This window comes from Balaenoptera acutorostrata, chromosome 13 (genome assembly GCF_949987535.1).
Source record: "Balaenoptera acutorostrata chromosome 13, mBalAcu1.1, whole genome shotgun sequence".
Taxonomy (NCBI): Eukaryota; Metazoa; Chordata; class Mammalia; order Artiodactyla; family Balaenopteridae; genus Balaenoptera; species Balaenoptera acutorostrata.
In genome coordinates, this window is record NC_080076.1 from 28,045,498 (window position 1) to 28,065,648 (window position 20,151).

Genomic DNA, 20,151 nt, shown 5'->3' on the forward strand with positions numbered 1-20,151 from the left:
AAAAAATAAAGACAAAGAAAAATTATTGAAAGCAGCAAGGGAAAAACGACAAATAACATACAAGGGAACTCCCATAAGGTTAACAGTTGATTTCTCAGCAGAAACTACACAGGCCAGAAGGGAGTGGCATGATATACTTAAAGTGATGAAAGGGAAGAACCAACAACCAAGATTACTCTATCCAGATAGGATCTCATTCAGATTCGATGGAGAAATCAAAAGCTTTACAGACAAGCAAAAGCTAAGAGAATTTAGGACCACCAAACCAGCTCTACAACAAATGCTAAAGGAACTTCTCTAAGTGGGAAACACAAGAGAAGAAAAGGACCTACAAAAACAAACCCAAAACAATTAAGAAAATGGTCATAGGAACATACATATCGATAATTACCTGGAACATGAATGGATTAAATGCTCCAACCAAAAGACACAAGCTTGCTAAATGGATACAAAAACAAGACCCACATATATGCTGTCTATAAGAGACCCACTTCAGACCTAGGGACACAAACAGACTGAAAGTGAAGGTATGGAAAAAGATATTCCATGCAAATGGAAATCAAAAGAAAGCTGGAGTAGCAATACTCATATCAGATAAAATAGACTTTAAAATAAAGAATGTTACAAGAGACAAGGAAAGACACTACAAAATGATCAAGGGATCAATCCAAGAAGAAGATATAACAATTATAAATATATATGCACCCAACGTAGGAGTATCTCAACACATAAGGCAACTGCTAACATCTCTAAAAGAGGAAATCAACAGTAACACAATAATACTGGGGGACTTTGACACCTCACTTACACCAATGATCATGACAGATCATACAAAACAGAAAATTAATAAGGAGACACAAGTTTAAATGACACAATAGACCAGATAGATTTAATTGATATTTATAGGACATTCCATCCAAAAACAGCAGAATACACTTTCTTCTCAAGTGCTCACAGAACATTCTCCAGGATAGATCACACCTGGGTCACAAATCAAGCCTCAGTAAATTTAAGAAAATTGAAATCATATCAAGCATCTTTTCTGACCACAATGCTATGAGATTAGAAATCAATTAGAGGGAAAATAATGTAAAAAACACAAACACATGGATGGTAAACAATACGTTACTAAATAACCAAGAAATCACTGAAGAAATCAAAGAGGAAATCAAAAAATACCTAGAGACAAATGACAATGAAAACACGATGATTGAAAACCTATGGGATGCAGCAAAAGCAGTTCTAAGAGGGAAGTTTATAGCTATACAAGTTTACCTCAAGAAACAAGAAAAATCTCAAGTAAATAATCTAACCTTACACCTAAAGGAACTGGAGAAAGAAGAACAAACAAAACCCAAAGTTAGCAGAAGGAAAGAAATCATAAAGATCAGAGCAGAAATAAATGAAATAGAAACAAAGAAAACAAAAGCAAAGATCAATAAAACTAAAAGCTGGTTCTTTGAAAAGATAAACAAAATTGATAAACCATTAGCAAGACTCACCAAGAAAGAGGGAGAGGACTCAGATCAATAAAATTAGAAATGAAAAAGAAGTTACCACAGACACCGCAGAAATACAAAGCATCCTAAGAGACTACTACAAGCAACTCTATGCCAATAAAATGGACAACCTGGAAGAAATGGACAAATTCTTAGGTATAACCTTCCAAGACGGAACCAGGAAGAAATAGAAAATATGAACAGACCAATCACAAGTAAGGAAATTGAAACTGTGATTTAAAATCTTCTAGCAAACAAAAGTCCAGGACCAGATGGCTTCACAGGTGAATTCTATCAAGCATTTAGACAAGAGCTAACACCCATCCTTCTCAAACTCTTCCAAAAAATTGCAGGGGAAGGAAAACTCCTAAACTCATTCTATGAGGCCACCATCACCCTGATACCAAAACCAGACAAAGATACTACAAAAAAAGAAAAGTACAGACCAATATCACTGATGAATATAGATGCAAAAATCTTCAACAAAATACTAGCAAACAGAATCCAACAATACATTAAAAGGATCATACACCATGATCAAGTGGGATTTATCCCAGGGATGCAAGAATTCTTCAATATATGCAAATCAATCAATGTAATACACCATATTAACAAACTGAAGAATAAAAACCATATGATCATCTCAATAGATGCAGAAAAAGCTTTTGACAAAATTCAACACCCATTTATGATAAAAACTCTCCAGAAAGTGGGCATAGAGGGAACCTATCTCAACATAATAAAGGCCATATACGACAAACCCACAGCAAACATCATTCTCAATGGTGAAAAACTGAAAACATTTCCTCTAAGATCAAGAACAAGACAAGGTTGCCCACTCTCACCACTATTATTCAACATAGTTTTGGAAGTCCTAGCCACAGCAATCAGAGAAGAAAAAGAAATAAAAGGAATACAAATTGGAAAAGAAGACGTAAAACTGTCACTGTTTGCAGATGACTTGATACTATACATAGAGAATCCTAAAGATGTCACCAGAAAACTACTAGAGCTAATCAATGAATTTGGTAAAGTTTCAGTATACAAAATTAATGCACAGAAATCTCTTGCATTCCTATACACTAATGATGAAAAATATGAATGAGAAATTAAGAAAACACTCCCATTTACCACTGCAACAAAAAGAATAAAATACCTAGGAATAAACCTACCTAGGGAGACAAAAGACCTGTATGCAGAAAACTATAAGATACTGATGAAAGAAATTAAAGATGATACCAACAGATGGAGAGATATACCATATTCTTGGATTGGAAGAATCAATATTGTGAAAATGACTATACTACCCAAAGCAATCTACAGATTCAGTGCAATCCCTATCAAATTACCAATGGCATTTTTTTACAGAACTAGAACAAACAATCTTAAAATTTGTATGGAGACACAAAAGACCCCGAATAGCCATAGCAGTCTTGAGGGAAAAAAGCAGAGCTGGAGGAATCAGACTCCCTGACTTCAGACTATACCACAAAGCTACAGTAATCAAGACAATATGGTACTGGCACAAAAATGGAAATATAGATCAATGGAACCAGATAGAAAGCCTAGAGATAAACCCACGCACCTATGGTCAACTAATCTATTGCAAAGGAGGTAAGGATATGCACTGGAGAAAAGACAGTCTCTTCAATAAGTGGTGCTGGGAAAACTGGACAGCTACATGTAAAAGAATGAAATTAGAACACTCCCTAACACCATACACAAAAATAAACTCAAAATGAATTAGAGACCTAAATGTAAGACCGAGCAGTATAAAACTCTTAGCGGAAAACATAGGAAGAACACTCTTTGACATAAATCACAGCAAGATATTTTTTGATCCACCTCCTAGAGTAATGGAAATAAAAAGAAAAATAAACAAATGGGACCTAATGAAACTTTAAAGCTTTCGCACAGCAAAGGAAACCATAAACAAGATGAAAAGACAACCCTCAGAATGGGAGAAAATATTTGCTAACGAATCAACGGACAAAGGATTAATCTCCAAAATATATAAACAGCCCATTCAGCTCAATATTAAAATAACAAACAACACAATCCAAAAATGGGCAGAAGACCTAAATAGACATTTCTCCAAAGAAGACATACAGATGGCCAAGAAGCACATGAAAAGCTGCTCAACATCACTAATTATTAGAGAAATGCAAATCAAAATTACAATGAGGTATCACCTCACACCAGTTAGAATGGGCATCATCAGAAAATCTACAAACAACAAATGCTGTAGGGGGTGTGGAGGAAAGGGAACACTCTTGCACTGTTGGTGGGAATATAAATTGATACAGCCACTATGGAGAACAGTATGGAGATTCCTTAAAAAACTAAAAATAGAATTACCATATGACCCAGCAATCCCACTACTGGGCACATACCCTGAGAAAATCATAATTCAAAATGAGTCATGTACCACAATGCTCATAGCAGCTCTATTTACAAAAGCCAGGACAAGGAAGCAACCTAAGTGTTCATTGACAGATGAATGGGTAAAGAAGATGTGGCACATGTGGACAATGTAATATTACTCCGCCATAAAAAGAAACGAAATTGAGTTATTTGCAGTGAGGTGGGTGGACCTAGAGTCTGTCATACAGAGTGAAGTAAGTCAGAAAGAGAAAAACAAATAACATATGCTAACACATATATATGTGGAATCTAAAAAAAAAAAAATGGTTCTGAAGAACCTATGGGCAGGACAGGAATAAAGACGCAGATGTAGAGAATGGACCTGAGGACATGAGGAGGGGGAAGGGTAAGCTGGGACAAAGTGAGAGAGTGGCATGGACATATATACACTACCAAATGTAAAATAGATAGCTAGTGGGAAGCAGCCACATAGCACAGGGAGATGAGCTCGGTGCTTTGTGACCACCTAGAGGGGTGGGATAGGGAGGGTAGGAGGGAGATGTGGGAGGGAGACCCAAGAGGGAGGAGGTATGGGGATATATGTGTATGTTGTATGTATAGCTGATTCACTTTGTCATAAAGTAGAAACTAGCACACCATTGTAGAGCAATTATAGTCCAATAATGATGTTAAAAAAAAAAAGCTGCAACAAGAAGTAAGAACTTCTAGGAAAGGAAAAATCCCGCTAGTAAAGGCAAATAAATACTATAACTATAATAGCTAAAAGATAGACATGAAGATATAAAATATGACATCAAAAACACAAAATATGGGGGAGGGGAGTAAAAAAAATGTAGATCTTTTAGGCAGTATTTGAACTTAAATGACTACCAGTTTAAAACAAAGTAGATATAGTTATGGGTCAACATATCCAAACCGCAAGATAACCACAAATCAAAAACCTACAATAGATACACAAAAAACTAGAGAGAAAGGAACACAAGCAAATCATCAAACCAAAAGGGAAGAAACTAAAAGAAGAAGAAAAGAACAAAGAACTACAAGAAAACAGAAAACAAGTAACAAAATGACATAGCTATCAATAATCACTTTAAATGTCAATGGATTAAATGCACCAATCAAAAGACATAGCGTGGCTGGTTGGATTAAAAACAACAAGACCCATCTATACTGCTACTTACAAAAGACTCATTTGCAGAGAGGCAATTTTAGGCTTACGATAATGTTTGGAAGCCTCAAAGTACCAATCTAAATACACATTCCGTTCAGTTCTAGAAATTTTAGCACTATTGTATACCAATTTGGTTTTAAAAAAATTCAGTTTGGGCATTTCAGAAGTTCCATTTGGCCATTGATATTCTAAATTGCCTTTGGTCAGGTAGACCCATTTAGTTAGAAATGTGTATGAGGAAGGACTGAGGTTTTTACACATAAAATTGACCAGATTCCCTGTAGGAGGGGTGCCCTCAAAATATTTAGATAACTGGGATCCTATTTCTCAGAGGTTTTTCTATAGAGTAAAAGAATAATTTTTAAACAGCTTAAAAAACTCAACCATCTTACATTTTAAACAACTCAATTCAATAGCTTAAACAGTTCAAATATCTCAAACAGCTTGCAAAGGAACTGCAGGCGTAATACTAGCCAGTTCTAAGGGAACAGGTTGGTCCTGGAGGAGCCAGGCCAAAGGCTTCTCAGCCCACTTCTCATAGAACAAGCCCTACTCCAAAGGAATGGGTCAAAGGCTGAAACAGCACAGTTGCAATGAAACAGCCCCTGTTCCAAAGGGAACAGGTTGAAACCTAACTAGTTTCAGTTGAAAGAGTCTGATCTCAAAATCTGACCAAGATGGCAAATGAGTACTCGTATACAGAACAAGGCCTTAACCAGAAAGGACAAAACCTTAAAATAGATCCCAGATAAAGCCTGGAAAGCTTCAAATGCAAAGAGAGTATGAGCTCAGATCCAGGAAAAAGACATACCTTCAAACTCCAGGGTTGACAAGAAAAGCAGTGGGCACAATGGGCTCAATTGTGGGTATCTCACCTGTTTGCTCACCAGCCCCAGACCTGTCGGGGCTCTTCTCTGGATCCCTGTATGAGCCACCAAAATGTTGACCTAAAACAAATAGACTGCCAGTTACTTCTCTAGCAAAATGGGTTTTTTGGGATCAGCAGAGAATTGCAATTCGGAGTCTGCAACCCTGGCAAACTATATGCAAGTCCCCACACAGCAAGGGAGGAGAACTCTTGGAAAAGGCAGTTGGGAGAGCTGTAGTAAACAAAGAGTTCAGGACTTTTCATTGACTGAGTTGTTGCCAGGAAAGAAGTGGAGTCTTTCTTTTTCCTGTTGGATGCTGCCATCATCATAGGGAGTGAGAGCTCCCCCTTCTGGTCTCCAGACTCTATTTAATTGACGTTTTTGTTTATTAATTTTGTTTACAGAGGGCAGCAATTAGCCTCCTTTACAGATGGGGAAACAAAGGCTAAGAGAAGTTAGGATGATGATATCCTTAATCTGCTGATCTACCACCAGGAGGGTATCATCCTAAACTCTGCCCTCACCCAGACTCCCAAGAAATAGATTCAGTCCAGAGAGCCTAGGACAATTCTCATGAGACAGAAATCAAGAGCAGCAATGAAAATTCCCTGTATGTTGTTTAGGACTCAGCCATGCAAATTTTAGGCATGACCAGTGTCGGGGGGTAGGAAGAAGAAGTCCTGAGCTGGTTTTTTTGGAGTTTTAAGTTCCATTTCTGGCTCTGACAAGAAAACGTGTGGCCTTGAACAAGTCACTCTTTTAGCTTCAGTTTTTTCCTGCTCCTTAAAACAATATTGTAATCCCCTGAGAAGTTCATTTTTTCCAACCAGATTTTTGAGATAAGGCAGTTGTATATTTTTCTGTTGGACATTTAAATCCACTGCTTTTCTGTTCAGTTCTCTTAGATATAAGAGTATGTCAACCACTATATTTTTCTCCAGAAGACCACATGGAGGCTCTGTGGGGTTGGGCAGAGAGAGCCAATATTTTTATACTCTACCTTCTTAGACAGGACCCACAAGAAAGTGCTTCTCCTTAATTAAGCATGATGATCAACTGTGGAAAGGCCAGTGGGGCTCTCCTTGTAAAGATGAAATACAGCCATGGGCAGAAAACAACGCAGGTAATTCCAGCCAGGAAGGTCTAGTCTGGAAACTTTTCAAAGGGCTACAGATTGCATAACCTAACATCTACTACCCCAGGGCAGTGTCTCCCAAGCTATTGAGGAAGATGAGCCAGGAGAAGGTTTTCCAACCTGTTTCAGTTAGTAACTGCAAGTAACAAGAGACCTAAAGATAATGGCTTAAATAAACAAGGAATTTTTCTTTTCTTACACATAAAAATTCAAAGAGAAGCAGTTGGGAATGATATAGCAGCCCCAGTGAATTCAGGGACCTAGGCTCATTCAACCTGACCACTCTGGCAATCTTACAAGTGGCTTCCATCCTAAAGGTTGCCCATGGTTCCAAGATGACTTGGAGCTGGAGCTCCAGACATCACATCCACATTCCAAGCAGAATGAATGGAAGAGTAAGGGGCAAAAAAGGTGCTCCTCCCAGTTGAGTCAGACCCTTTAAAAGAAATTTCCCAACATCTTATATATCATGACCACCCCTAGCTGCAAGGAGAATGGAAACTGGCTGGGCAACTAGAACTCTATGCCATACTACCTGAGCAAGATTTTATGCTGTTTAATCTGGTTTGTTTTGGAAATGAGTGCCTTCTAGAACTTTCATTTATTAGGTTACATATATAAATAATATTTTATTGTCTTCCCTAAATTCCTACTTTCCGTGAGACCTTGCTTTTGCCAACCTCATTTTTGCTGTGATAAGCTTTTCTTATCTATGATAAGCTTTTCAGGCATCTAACCCCTGTACTTGGCTAGCCATTATTGTTCTCACCCCACTTCACATGGGAGTGCTAGGTGCAACTAGGATAATTGGTCAACAGGGCTTTTAGATGTGGCAACAATGCTCTCTTTGATCTTCTCTTGGGAGTTACCAGCTCCCTCAGTCCTTGGAGGGTAGATACTTGCCAGTCTGAAAAGCTCTGTTGTACTTTGTCTCAGAGGCAGGGAACTGAGATCAGTGCCTCCAGAGGTCATTTCCAAGTGTCCGAGCCCACCCTGGTCCACCTGGCCCGTGATGAGGCTGGGCTCCCATGATCTCTTGCAGTTATTCCCTACTATGTGTCAGTCACCACGGGGAAGCACAAGGACGCAGCCACCGACAGCCGGGCCTTCATCTTCCTCATCGGAGAGGATGACGAGCGCAGTAACCGCATCTGGCTGGACTACCCCCGAGGGAAGAAGGGCTTCAGCTGCGGCTCTGTGGAGGAGTTCTATGTTGCAGGCTTGGATGTGGGCGTTATCAAGAAAATAGAGGTGCTGGGCCCTAGGGCCTCGGGATGGTGACCACCCCTAGGGAAGGAAGGAAGGAGCTGACCAGTACACAGGTGGGAGGGTGAGTGGGCCCGACCTGAGCCCCACTCAGAACAGGCAGCAGAGGAAGAGCTCCTGGCCCCTGCCATCAACTAGCTGGGTGACCTTTGTTGCATCACCTGCCCCTCCAGGTCCGTTTTCCACCCACCCAATGGGGATGCCTGTGTATTAGTTTTTTATTGCTGTGTAACAAATTACGACAAACTTAATAACTTAAGGCCGCACAAATGTATTATCTCACAGTGTCCTGAGTCAGAAGTCCAGGTCTGAGTTAGCTGGGCCCTCTTCTGAAGGTCTCACTGGGCTGAAATCAAGTTGCTGCCGCAGCTGGGGTCTCATCTGAGACTTGGGGTCCTGTCCCAAGCTCAACGGTTGTTGGAAGAATCTGTTTCCTTGTAGTTGTAGGACCAAGGCCAAAGGCTGCCTGCATTCCCTGCCAAGTGACCCTCTCCAAAACAAGTCAGTTTGTTTCTTCAAAGCCATTCAGAGAAGATCTCTTCTGCTTCAAATCTCTCTGACTTCTTCTGTCTCTGACGTCTAGACCCTCTTTTAAAGGGCTCACCTAATGAGGTCAGGCCCACCTAGAATAATCTTTTGATTAATTCAAAGTCATCTGATTAGAGACTTTAATTACATCTGCAAAATCTCTCAACCTTCACAGGAGGGACTCTGGTCAGTGAGTGCGAAGCACATTGGAAGGCAGCGCTGAGGGAGGAGGCAGAAGAATGGGGAAGCGGACGCTGAGCAGGGAGGGCTTCTTTCCCAGTTGTGTCCTGTCCTCATGGCCCCTGTGTGTCCCCTCCTAGCTGGGCCACGACGGGGCCTCGCCTGAGAGCTGCTGGCTGGTGGAGGAGCTATGCTTGGCTGTGCCCACCCAGGGCACCAAGTACACGTTGCGCTGCAATTGCTGGCTCGCCAAGGACCGAGGAGATGGAGTCACCTCCCATGTCTTTGACCTCCTGGATGCCATGGTGGTGAACATCGGGGTGAAGGTATAGAGGGCACCTGTGTGTGTGCATTGTGTGGCTAAGGGCAGTGCAGGCTGAGGTGGGCGAGAAGCAGGGGAAATGGAAATGAGAGAAGCAGCAGACTCACCCCTGGGGCATTGGCAGGGGCTGCAGCCCTATATACCAGCCAGACCCACTTTGTTAGGAGACAAGAGAATCAAGTCTCTTCTTGTCTGCAGCTGTGTGACCTTGCACAAGTCATCTGGGCTCCCCGGACCTTGGTTTTCTCATACAGCACATGGAAATAATGCTTCCTGCCCTGTTCCATGTAAGATCTTGATGAGAACTAATGAGACCATGAACAGTCCAGAAAAGCTTTGCATGCTCTACACAGACATGCAGAGTCATTATTCTCCGAAGGATGCTCCAACAACACCAGTAGGCCAGTCATGAGGACAGATGGCATTTGGGAGACTGTCAGCCTCTGGGTCTCATAGTGTAGTGAGTGCTGTCTGCACAAGACCCCCTTAAGGGGAAAAAGCTGGAAGGCAGGTGCTCTAAGCTCCTGTTCCATCTCCACCTCTAACTAGCCAAATGACCTGGAACAGGTTGTATAAAGTCACAGGTCGGTGCCAGGCAGGAAGCAGGATGCCTGGGTGCTGGGGCCCAAGGAGACGTGGCCAGCTGGTGGCGCAGAGGCCTCTGTGTCACATGACCCTGCAGGTTCCCTTTCTCTCTGAAAAGCTGTGGGGTAAACAGAAGGTCCCAGCCCTCATCTCTATTCGTGAATCCAAACCAATGCGCTACTAGATTTAGGTCAGAAGCCGTCACACAAAGGTAAGGAGAAATCGCTCTGGGCCTGAGCATGCCCTGCCTATATAGTATATGGAAACAGAACGAAGGGCTGAGTTATGGGCTCTAAAACTCTTGCCAGGCAGAAGTGTGGATGCCTGCCCATCCCCTGCTTGAGAGCCAGAGAGCAGAACTTTCTACGGCATCGATACCCCCCTCCCTTGCTCAGCCATCTCCATCTGTGGCCAGACGGTCAGCGTAGGAGAGCACACAATTCATCCAGGGACCCCCGTCCTGACCCAATTCCCAGCACGCACGTGGGCGTGTGTGTGCGCCACTCCCAGCGCGTACGCACACCCCGCTCGGTACAGCTGCATCTCCCTCTGAGCTCTTTAGTCTGTGGAAATCCAGACCCACACCCCAGTTATTCATGTTACAAAAGAACACACGTTTGTCACTTTACAAAGAAATGTAGGGCTCTTTGGACTGGCCACCTCCCCAGGACATCTGCTATCAGACTGGAATTACAAAAGCCCTGTTTCTGTGTCTCTTTCTGGAAACACACCTATGACATAAAAAGAGATGTGTCTGCACAAAGGAGAGAAAGACGGACACAGAGAACACAGGAGTCTGGAGAGATCAGCCTTAAAGAGACAGTCTCCATGGCGCCACCGAGCACTCACTTTGATCATTCTGTTTCTATGTCTGCTGGATTAGAGCAAAATTGTGTCAGGCTTCTGCTTTCATTTCTGATAGCTCCGTGCCCGTCACAAATGCCCTCGTTAGGTGGTCTAAGAGGGTTTTCCTGGTAAAGCAAGGTGCTCTTCAATGACTCCCTTGGCAAACATGTCCTCCTGGCCAGGCCTGAAATACCACTTCGAACCTTGCGGTAGCGTGGTGAAGATTCTAGATGCTGCTTGAAAAGGCACGACATCAGGGGCATGATCACTGCCATGAATAACTTGGGTTACGAGTCCGAAAGCGTCTGGGTGATGGGGACCTAGCGCCTGCACGAGTGACAGCAGCCACTGGGGAAGGGAGGGGCCGGGTACAGGTATATGCAGAGGAGACGCTCAGCCTGGCACGTCCTTGGCCATGTGTGCAAGCCTCTCCTGAACCTTCGAGACCTAATTGCTAGTCCTTGGGCACCTGGTGAGAGGCGTGGAGTAAGAAGCCAGGACCAGAGAACCTTCCAGGTCAGGGGTGAAGATGGCCCCTCTTGACACGAGGCTGCCTCTTGGAGGAAGAACCAAGGCAGGGGCCTCGGTGAGGGCACCGTCCTCGGAGGAGTAACCTGCTCCCTCCCCCTCCAGCAGAGGCAAAGGGAATACGTCCTCTTTGGAGCAAACCTCAGGCAAAAGGGCAAAATTCCAATCTAAAGTGAAAACCGCATACAATAGGCGGCTGTCCCACTTCACAAGTGAATGGAGGCAGAAGTCCCTGAACCATCAGACTGGGCGCACTTCCCACTCACCGACGTGCAGGGTGCGTGCTGGCTGCAGCAGGAAGGAGGGAGCCCCCCAGAACCATTGCTGCTCCTTGACGCCAGGCCCCAAGGCGAAGTGTCTGCAGCTCTCGCAACTCTACAAAGTGCTTACCCCTATTTTATGGTGGAGGAAGCAGAGGCTGGAGAAGGTGGGGCCTCTGCCCAGGTCAACAGCTAGCACAGGACGGATCTGCGACTCAAATGGCGCCCTGCATGGCTCCAGAAGCCACTGTCTGGCCAACACACGCTGCTGGGATGAACAGACTTAGGTTGAGATTCGACTGACAAAGACATCGGTTAACGCTGGGGGTTTTGGTCATATTCCTACTGCGCACGTGTTCTCTATCAGAAACTGAACTCCTCTCCAGCACTGAACTGGACACAGCCAGGGACACAGACGGTAACAAGGCCTAGCTCTTGCTCTCCAGACATTTACAGTTGATTAGGGGGAGGTCTCTTTTCAGAGCCATGGAGCTTGGAGGGCGTGTTGTCTTGCCCCAGTGAGAGTGAGGCAAATCCTTGGGGCTAACGGTTGAGACCAATGCCCAGGACCCACATCCCTCTTGTGGCAGGTGCTCTATGAAATGACGGTGTGGACGGGTGACGTGGTTGGTGGTGGCACTGACTCCAACATCTTTATGACCCTCTACGGCATCAACGGCAGCACAGAGGAAGTGCAGCTGGACAAAAAGAAGGCCAGGTATCTGGAGGTGGCCTGTGCCCCTTGCCCCTTTGCCCCTCCACACACCCGATCCTCCACCATCCAGCCCCATCCTGCCTTTAAATAGACTGCTCCCCTCACTCTCCCCTCATCCCCTGGGGCCTCCATGCCTCTGTGTGATTTCTCCCTCCTGGAATGCTCTTCATCCACTCTCTCTGTCTCAAGACCCTTCTGTTTCAAGGGCTAGCTCAAATCCACCTCCTCCAGGAAGCCTTCCTTGATCACCTCAGCCCACAGCACTCCTTCCTTCCTACCTTCCGCCTTTCCTTCCTTCCTTCTGTCACTCAAAAATGTTTACTGTAAGGTCTGTGTTAGTTGATAGCATTGTGTCATTGTGAATCTCCTGCTTTCATTCTTTGTATGGTAGTAATGTAACCTGTTCACATTAGGGGAGGCTGGGTGAAGGGAACACAGAAACCCTGTTCTATTTTGCAACTTGCCTACAAGTTCAAAATGATTACAAAAAGGCTAAACTAATTTTTAAAATATTAAAAAACAATTGTACACCTATGTCAGACACTGTCTCAGACGCTGGAGAAACAGTACAACCGGGAAGAGAAGATGCTCAAACTCACAAAGCTTAACACCTGAGGGAACCACAGCAACAGCATGGACCCTGATGTGGGCTTATTTTGTGCTGGACATTTTTCCAAGCCCTTTGAATGTATTGATACACCTAGTCCTCCCTACAACTCTATGAGGACCATTATCATCATCCCCATTCTATAGGTAAGAAAACTGAGGCACAGCAGGGTCAAGTCATGTTGCTCAAGGTCCCAGAGCCAGTAAGCTATGGCACTGAGCACTGCACCCAGGTGGCCCCAGTCTTAAGCATTAGGTTCTACTGCCTCTTAAGATAGTTATTAGTTATGGCAATAAAGGTGAACCTCCTGTAGTGCTTCCTGTCTGCGCCTTCCATCAAATCCTCAGCTTGGTCCTGGGTTTTGTTTGGTTTTCTATGTTCAGCCATTGTCCCCCAAACCATCCCTGGCCCCTGATATCTTAGGCATCAGAGGGGGAGAGACTCAGAGCCCAAGCCTAGGATTTCTACAACCCATCCACAGCCACTCACCTCTGAGCCCACACTGCTGCCTCTCCAGGCTGGAGGGCAGGATGCAGAGAAGCCTCCTTTCTGAGTCCTGACAGCTCCTGACTCTGGCCTTGCATGTAGCAGGCCTCAGTAAGTACTTCTGGATGGTGGCAGAGGTGAGGATGGTGAGGACGGTGCTGAGGATGGGGATGGCAATGCTGAAGCTCTTGGGAGCCGGGCAGAGGTCTCTTCCCGTGGACAGAGCAGTTCACGAGAGCGGGAACTCTGCTCATCTTATGCGGCTCGCGCCTGGGGGGTCTGATGAGAACAGTTTTTGCCTGTCTTCTCTTAGCACTTCTACACTCTCATTATGCAACTCCTGTTCCCTCCTGGAATTCTCCCCTGACCAATTCTCCCCTGATGATGATTGTAACAATGGCTAACATTCAATGAGCACCTGCTCCCTGCCAGGCACCATTGTAAGTGCTTTTTAAATATATATGAACTCACAACCAATAAGGTGCCTGAGACACAGAAAGGTGAAGTAACTTCTCAAGGTCACTCAGGTAGTAAGCAAGGGAGCGGAGATTCGAACTCCTGAAATTGTGGAAATAAACGAAGGCCGAATGAGAACAGAGGCTACTTCTTTAGAGCTTGCTATAGCAAGGGTGTGAGCCACCATCACTTTGTTTGGCAGAGGCTAAGGCTGTCAGGAGTCTGGCAAAGCTTCAGAGCGTAGCATTACTGGGGGCATGGCGAAGCTGGAGGGGAGCTACCTAGAACTGGGCGTCTTATGTGATTGGATTGGGGAACGTATCTGGATTTCTCTGATTGTCTTGAGTTGGGAGAGGGGGCAAATCAGGGAAGCTGGCAGTCATTCCCCACATCCTGACCATCATGCGCCCACTGCTGGTGACGCTGCAGTGTGGCTGCCTGGGATGGCTGCTGCTGCAGAGGTGGTGGGTCAGAGTTCTGTGATCATCTCTGGTCTAGCTAGCGTCTGTTTGTATCTTCAGTCTCTCACAATCTTTACCGCTATGCTTTGACCCTAATCTCCACCCAGACCCCAAATTCCCGGAATTTCTCGGATTAATTATCCCACGCCTACATTCCACCTTATTTTATAGACGTACGCAGACACAGTTGCTGGTGGGAAGGATAGATACCTCCTTTCTGGTAGTATCTAAATTCCAAAAATGTTGCTTGAAAGTCACACCGTATTGTAAATGCTTCGAGGCAACTTGCTAAAGAATTTTGGTTTTCCAAATTAAGATTTATTCTGTGAGGAGAGCCATCATTTCTTAATTATTCTGGAGGGCAAGCTCAGGGCTCTTACCCAAGACATATTTTGCTTCATTGCATTTGCAAGTGGCCCGAAGTTTGGCCTGTGTCTTGGCATCCTCATTATAGGTGTCAGCATCTTGACTCAGGGACTTGGATAGCAAGACCCACTGGGCTTGTGTCATGCACACAGTTTACTGTTGTGCAAGGGAGCCTTTCCCAAGAAATGGCGTGTGACCAGAATGGAGGCAGAAACGTGCATGTGTCACACAGAAAGCATTGTGTAGGTTTGCCTGCTGCAGCGCCCCTGTTGTAAAATGCTATATCCAGAGGCCAAATTTGATAGCAATTCCCTCAACCCCACTCCCCAGCTAAAGACCCCAACTTGTCATCTTGCCACTTTGGGGGAAACTGTTCTGGTAAATTCATTCACAGTGAGATGGTCGTGAACGGATGTGGCATTCAAAAAAATGATGCCCTCAAAAGGTAATGCTTAAACCCAAGGAATGACTGTCTAACAGTGGAATTTGAGGCAATTAGTTTCTAATGGATGTAGGGGATATTTTTAGGCAAGTAGATGTGGTTTTTCTCTAGAGGGAAGTAAGTGCCTGTAAGGAATCATTCCTAGGCCTAGTGGAGACCCCATGAACTGGGAAATTCTTTGGTCTGGAAGCAAACCAGATTCAAAGAGTTCTGTTGGGTTTGCCCTTCTGGATGGCCCCCTGGCTTCCACTAACGCTTAGTGCAAAGAAGATGAGAAGAGACTCAGCTCAAGAGAACACAAATGGAGGGCAGAGCCCAGATGGCTTTCCAGGTGCCATTTCAGGAGGCAGTTGGGAACCACCAGTGACGGTGGCCTGGGCTTAGCTTGTGATAGCTTGTAGGTTTTGAATCTTTCCTTCATATCTTTCTCACTTAGATCTCACACTGCCTGGTTAGTGATAAAGCTCTGAGAATGGAAAGGGCCCATCTTTGGGGACTTCATGGGCAGGGGAGTTGGTGGGGAGGCTCCTGGAGTTGGTCAGGCTTGGAGGGAGGTCTCAGGGCTGAGTGGGAATGGTGGTAGTCCGAGAGAAGAGGCAAGTGGGCTGAGTTCCAGGGACGGGTGCCTTTGAAAGATCAGGCAGTTGGAAAGTCCTAGCACCCACTGCTGCGTGACCCCTCTTGACACATCATCTTCAGCTCAGAGGCTGCCCTTTAAAAGGACAATTGGCTCTTGGGGCAGAGCCGGGGCCGACTTATGAAGGGTTGGCCAATGCTGTCCTTAGAGGGACAGCGCTGCCCCCAGTTGCTGTGGGATGGAGCATGGGCTAGACGGCCACTGGTACTGGAAGGAGCTGGGTCTAACACGAAGCTACAGGTGAGCCTCTGATCCCAGCCAACTCTGGGAGCCCCAGCCCTACCTCTAAGATGCACAGAGGCAAAGTGCCTGAGCAGCTGCCCCAGGGAGGCTGGCTTTGAACCCCATAACCTTCTTCCCTATCTTCCAGCCACCCCGTCCCCAGGCCCCCTACCCATAAATCTTCCCCAGCTTCTTAGCAATGTCTAAAACTTTTCCATTAAATACTGGTCCTTCCAGCCTAAGGCTTTGGGTTTGGTTAGCCTTAGGCTGTCCTCCGTCACAGAGACTGGTGAGTGAGTGAGCGCTAGGCCCTTTCCCAAGGACAGCCTTTGATGGGGTGGAGAACAGAAGGAAGGGATAATAGGAAGGGAGTGAGGGGCAGCTAAAGCTGCTGAGCTCCTTCAGGTAGATGAGCAGGGCAAAGCCTGGGCCACTTCAGCAGCCCCGTCCTTCTGAGCCAGAGGCAGGGGGACCTGACTCAGAGGCTGACCACTTCTCCAGCGGCAGCCCCTCAATGTCGTGGCTCTCCCTCGTGTCAACTGGGGTGTCTTGAGGGGGTGTGGAGCAGCAGGGAAAATGTGGCTGGTGAGCTGTGGAGGAATGAAGAGCCAATGAGGGGGTTTCCTTTCGGATGCAGGCCTTTTACCCTGAGGAGAGGGGTCTATCCAGGTGTAATCGGGGTTTAGCCTTTAATGAAGGGTGAGGGGGCAACTGTACCCCAGTCTTCAGTTTTCTAAAAGAAAAGCTTATTTCTCTCTCCCTTTTTCCTTACACCTGCCCCACCATAAAATCTCCATAAAAGGGAGATATTTGGCTAAATTCAAAGGGCGAAAATTTTTTTAAAAATACAAAGCACAGATTTCTGAAGTTCCTTTGTTCTGCAAAATTATACACCTGGCAAGAGTAAGGAATCAATGAGTTGAAAGATTATTTGAGAGAATCTCCACTATGTGAGATGAGCTTGACAGGGGAATTTGTGAGCACCGCCTTCCAGTTCCCATGTGACCAGAAGGACAGACAGTTTAAACGAGAGCAGGATGGATTTAGGGCAGACTTCTGGGAGAGTGTTTTTACTTCTAATGATCATAAAGTGCACATAAGCAAGTTATCAAAGGAATTAGGCCTCTGTTCCACTGCTGTCTTGAAGATGAGGGGTAGTTAGTTCTCAGTTTGCAGCATTTGCAGTCCCAGCTCCCACTGGCTGTGGCCTCTGTTTTTAAAAGTATGTTTTGTTCAAGGAAGCATAAAATTGCCATGCAGTGTCATATCTTCAGTGATACCTGCGTTACCCCCAGGGGTTTAGCAGCAGCAGCATCTGGAATCAGTGAGCAGTCAAGCAATGTCAGCACTGAAGGTCGCATTTTGCATGCAGCACTGTGGGAAGAGCAGTAAGAAATAAAGATAGAGCGTCTGTGAGATGATGTGGTCATTTGGTAGAAAAATAGTAATAGCAACAAAAGCAATGTTAACTGCCATTTTACAGTTATTAGTAGTATTACCCAACCTAGGGCCACTGCCTTCAGTTATGCATATTCTGTACAGAAAAATGTGAACAGCACTATCTAGAGTTGTGCAGTGCACAGCTTGCCCCACCGTTCGTGGCAGCCATGTCACTCATAGAGTCTCATTTAAAGCTTTGCAGGTATGGAATTCTTTTCACATTTTAAGTTGATTTCACATCCATTTGGTCCTCATGACAGTTTTATGAGATTGCTGGGCCAGTGTCATTTTCCCTAGACTACAGATGAGGAAACCAAGTCCCAGAGAGGAGCTGGGACTGTTCCATGTGGTTAGCAGAATGAGATTAGGACCCAGATCTGGTACCTCTTGATTCAGGACCATGTCTGCCAGCAACTCACTTAACCCAGTCTTTTGGGAACACATCTGGGGTGCAAGAGACAGGCTAGTGGGGAGTCACGGGGAGCTGAGAGGCCTCTTCTTCTCTCCTTACCCTGAATCTGGTCTCTGGCATGGCCTCGCCCTCTCACCATGGCCAGCCTCCTTTCTTCACGCCCCACCTCTCCACCCCCAGATTTGAGCGGGAGCAGAATGACACCTTCATCATGGAGATTCTGGACATCGCCCCGTTCACCAAGATGCGGATCCGAATTGATGGCCTGGGCAGCCGGCCCGAGTGGTTCCTGGAGAGGGTAACATGGCTGGACCCTCACCCTCCCTTCCACGCACTGCCCACCGCTTCTTCCTGCTCCTTTGGGCTGTCAGTGGGCCTTGTTGAAGTGCAAATGTCGCCTTAAAGGGTTGTTATGCGAACATGGCCCAGATAATCAATGCGCCCTTTGGTGTGAATTAATCAGAAGACATAGTTTTATTTATTTGAGTCCAGTCAAAACTGAATCAGCTGCCAGGGAATACAGCCTGCCCTGTCAGTGCAATGTGGACAGAGCCAGGGTGTGGGCTTCCTGGAGGAAGCGAGTTGGGAGGGGTGAGAGGGGAGCAGCAGGAACTGGGGCGGCAAGGCTCCAATGGTGGGAACATTAGGCAGACGGCAAGGAGGCTTCCGGTGCCCCTGTGATCATGGTTAGCCGGCTGCCTCTTCTTCCATCTTGGGCCTCTGCTCCCCTCTGAGTCATCCTCTCATCCCTCATCCATCAAAGGCCATGTGTCCCAAATCCCCTCAGGCTCTGCTCCCCTGTCCAGCCTTTAGCAGATTTTTCTTGAGCCAACAATATGGTGCTCCCACCAAGGACAATCTGGTGAACTTGGGTACACAGGTCCAGGGGTCTATGGCTGACAGTGGTTTGGTTGGTCTGTTTTTCTGTCATTCATTCAGCAAACATTTCTCATGCACAGTGATGGGCACCTCTCGGAAATATATTTAGACGAATTGCCCATTTCCAGCTCCCCAAGTGAGGGTAGGCATGGCAGGGGCTTCAGACCCTGTTCCAGGCCCGCAGGGCAGGGTCTTTTCCTGGAGAGGACCCTTTCCTCATGCCTCGAGTCTAAATCAGAAGAACTTGTCTCAGGCCTGGGATCATGGGTCCTGGGGGTCCGGATGAGGGGACTGCATAGCGGGTGGGCAGCTGGCAGAGGTGAGGGAGGTTTTCCCACACTGGCCCCTCTCCCCCAGATCCTCCTGAAGAACATGAACACTGGAGACCTGACCATGTTCTACTACGGAGACTGGCTGTCCCAGCGGAAGGGCAAGAAGACCCTGGTGTGTGAGATGTGTGCCGTCATCGACGGGGAGGAGATGATGGAGTGGACTTCCTATACCGTCTCAGTGAAGACCAGTGACCTCCTGGGTGAGTCAGTGGGTCCCTCCCTTCTCCTATACCCACCTGCCACTAACCCTGCCCCTCCTTAAATTCTGGCTCAGGTCCTGGGCTCTGGTCAAGACATTTTTCTCTGGATGGCCTTCCAAAAGTTAGTCAGGCCAGCTCCTTTCCACAGTGTGCCACCTTCTACCTGAACAAAGTATTGCTGCCAGTGACTGACTTGGCTCTGTCCTTCCTGCCTCAGGGAAGCGGGGGAGAACATCATCAGGCCGTATCATCAGCACTTTTGAAAACGGTGCAGGAACTTGGCTCAGAGGCCCTCTGTCCTCCTGCTGCCTCCTGACACCCCTCACCCAGGGGCCATGCATCTTGGATGCCCTTGGGTTCCTTCCCACATCCCTGTGCCTGGCCACCATCTGCTGTGTGCCAGCTTTGGCCTGGGGTCTTAGGATGGGATAAGTCCCTGAGCCCGTGTGTGACTGACATTCGAGTGCAGCAATGACAGTGAGGCTGTGACAGAAGTTGGCACAGGTGCTGGGAACCCAGAGGAGGGCACCTTACCTAGCCTGAGATCAGGGGAAAGGGTCATGGAGAGCTTCCCAGAGGTGGTGCCAAAGCCTGGCCCAGAAAGACAAACAGAAACCGGTGAGGCAGAGGGGACACCAGAGGAGGGGCCTTCCAAGCAAAAGTACGAGCGTGCTCAAAGGCCTGCAGCTGAGAGGAGAGCAATGCCCCCTGCCTCCCCTCCCCTATACCAAGCCTGTTCCCCAGCAGCTGGTGCAAGGAATCTGGCAAACTCACTCACACTACTTACAAATGGCTAGTGAGAGAGCCCCTTGTTGGCCCTGGTAGCTTACATTCTCAACAGAGAAGCATTCAGCCAAAGAAATGAAGCATCTCCGGCATACGTGATGGGTCAGGACAGCTGGCAAAGTTTTTTTTGGCACCT

The 20,151-nt window shown here is 46.3% G+C and overlaps 1 protein-coding gene across 2 annotated transcripts in view; it reads left to right on the top strand.

Annotated features, from left to right (window-relative positions):
- Positions 1-20,151, top strand: part of LOXHD1 (lipoxygenase homology PLAT domains 1) — a 227,425-nt gene that overhangs the window by 178,422 nt on the left and 28,852 nt on the right. Inside the window, exons 32-36 of one of the 2 annotated variants that reach the window (XM_057526953.1) lie at positions 8,102-8,310; positions 9,174-9,359; positions 12,165-12,292; positions 17,999-18,116; positions 19,055-19,229. In XM_057526953.1, coding sequence (XP_057382936.1) covers positions 8,102-8,310; positions 9,174-9,359; positions 12,165-12,292; positions 17,999-18,116; positions 19,055-19,229 — 816 coding nt within the window. The remainder of the gene's footprint in view (positions 1-8,101; positions 8,311-9,173; positions 9,360-12,164; positions 12,293-17,998; positions 18,117-19,054; positions 19,230-20,151) is intronic. The other variant, XM_007197197.2, reaches the window with a different exon arrangement.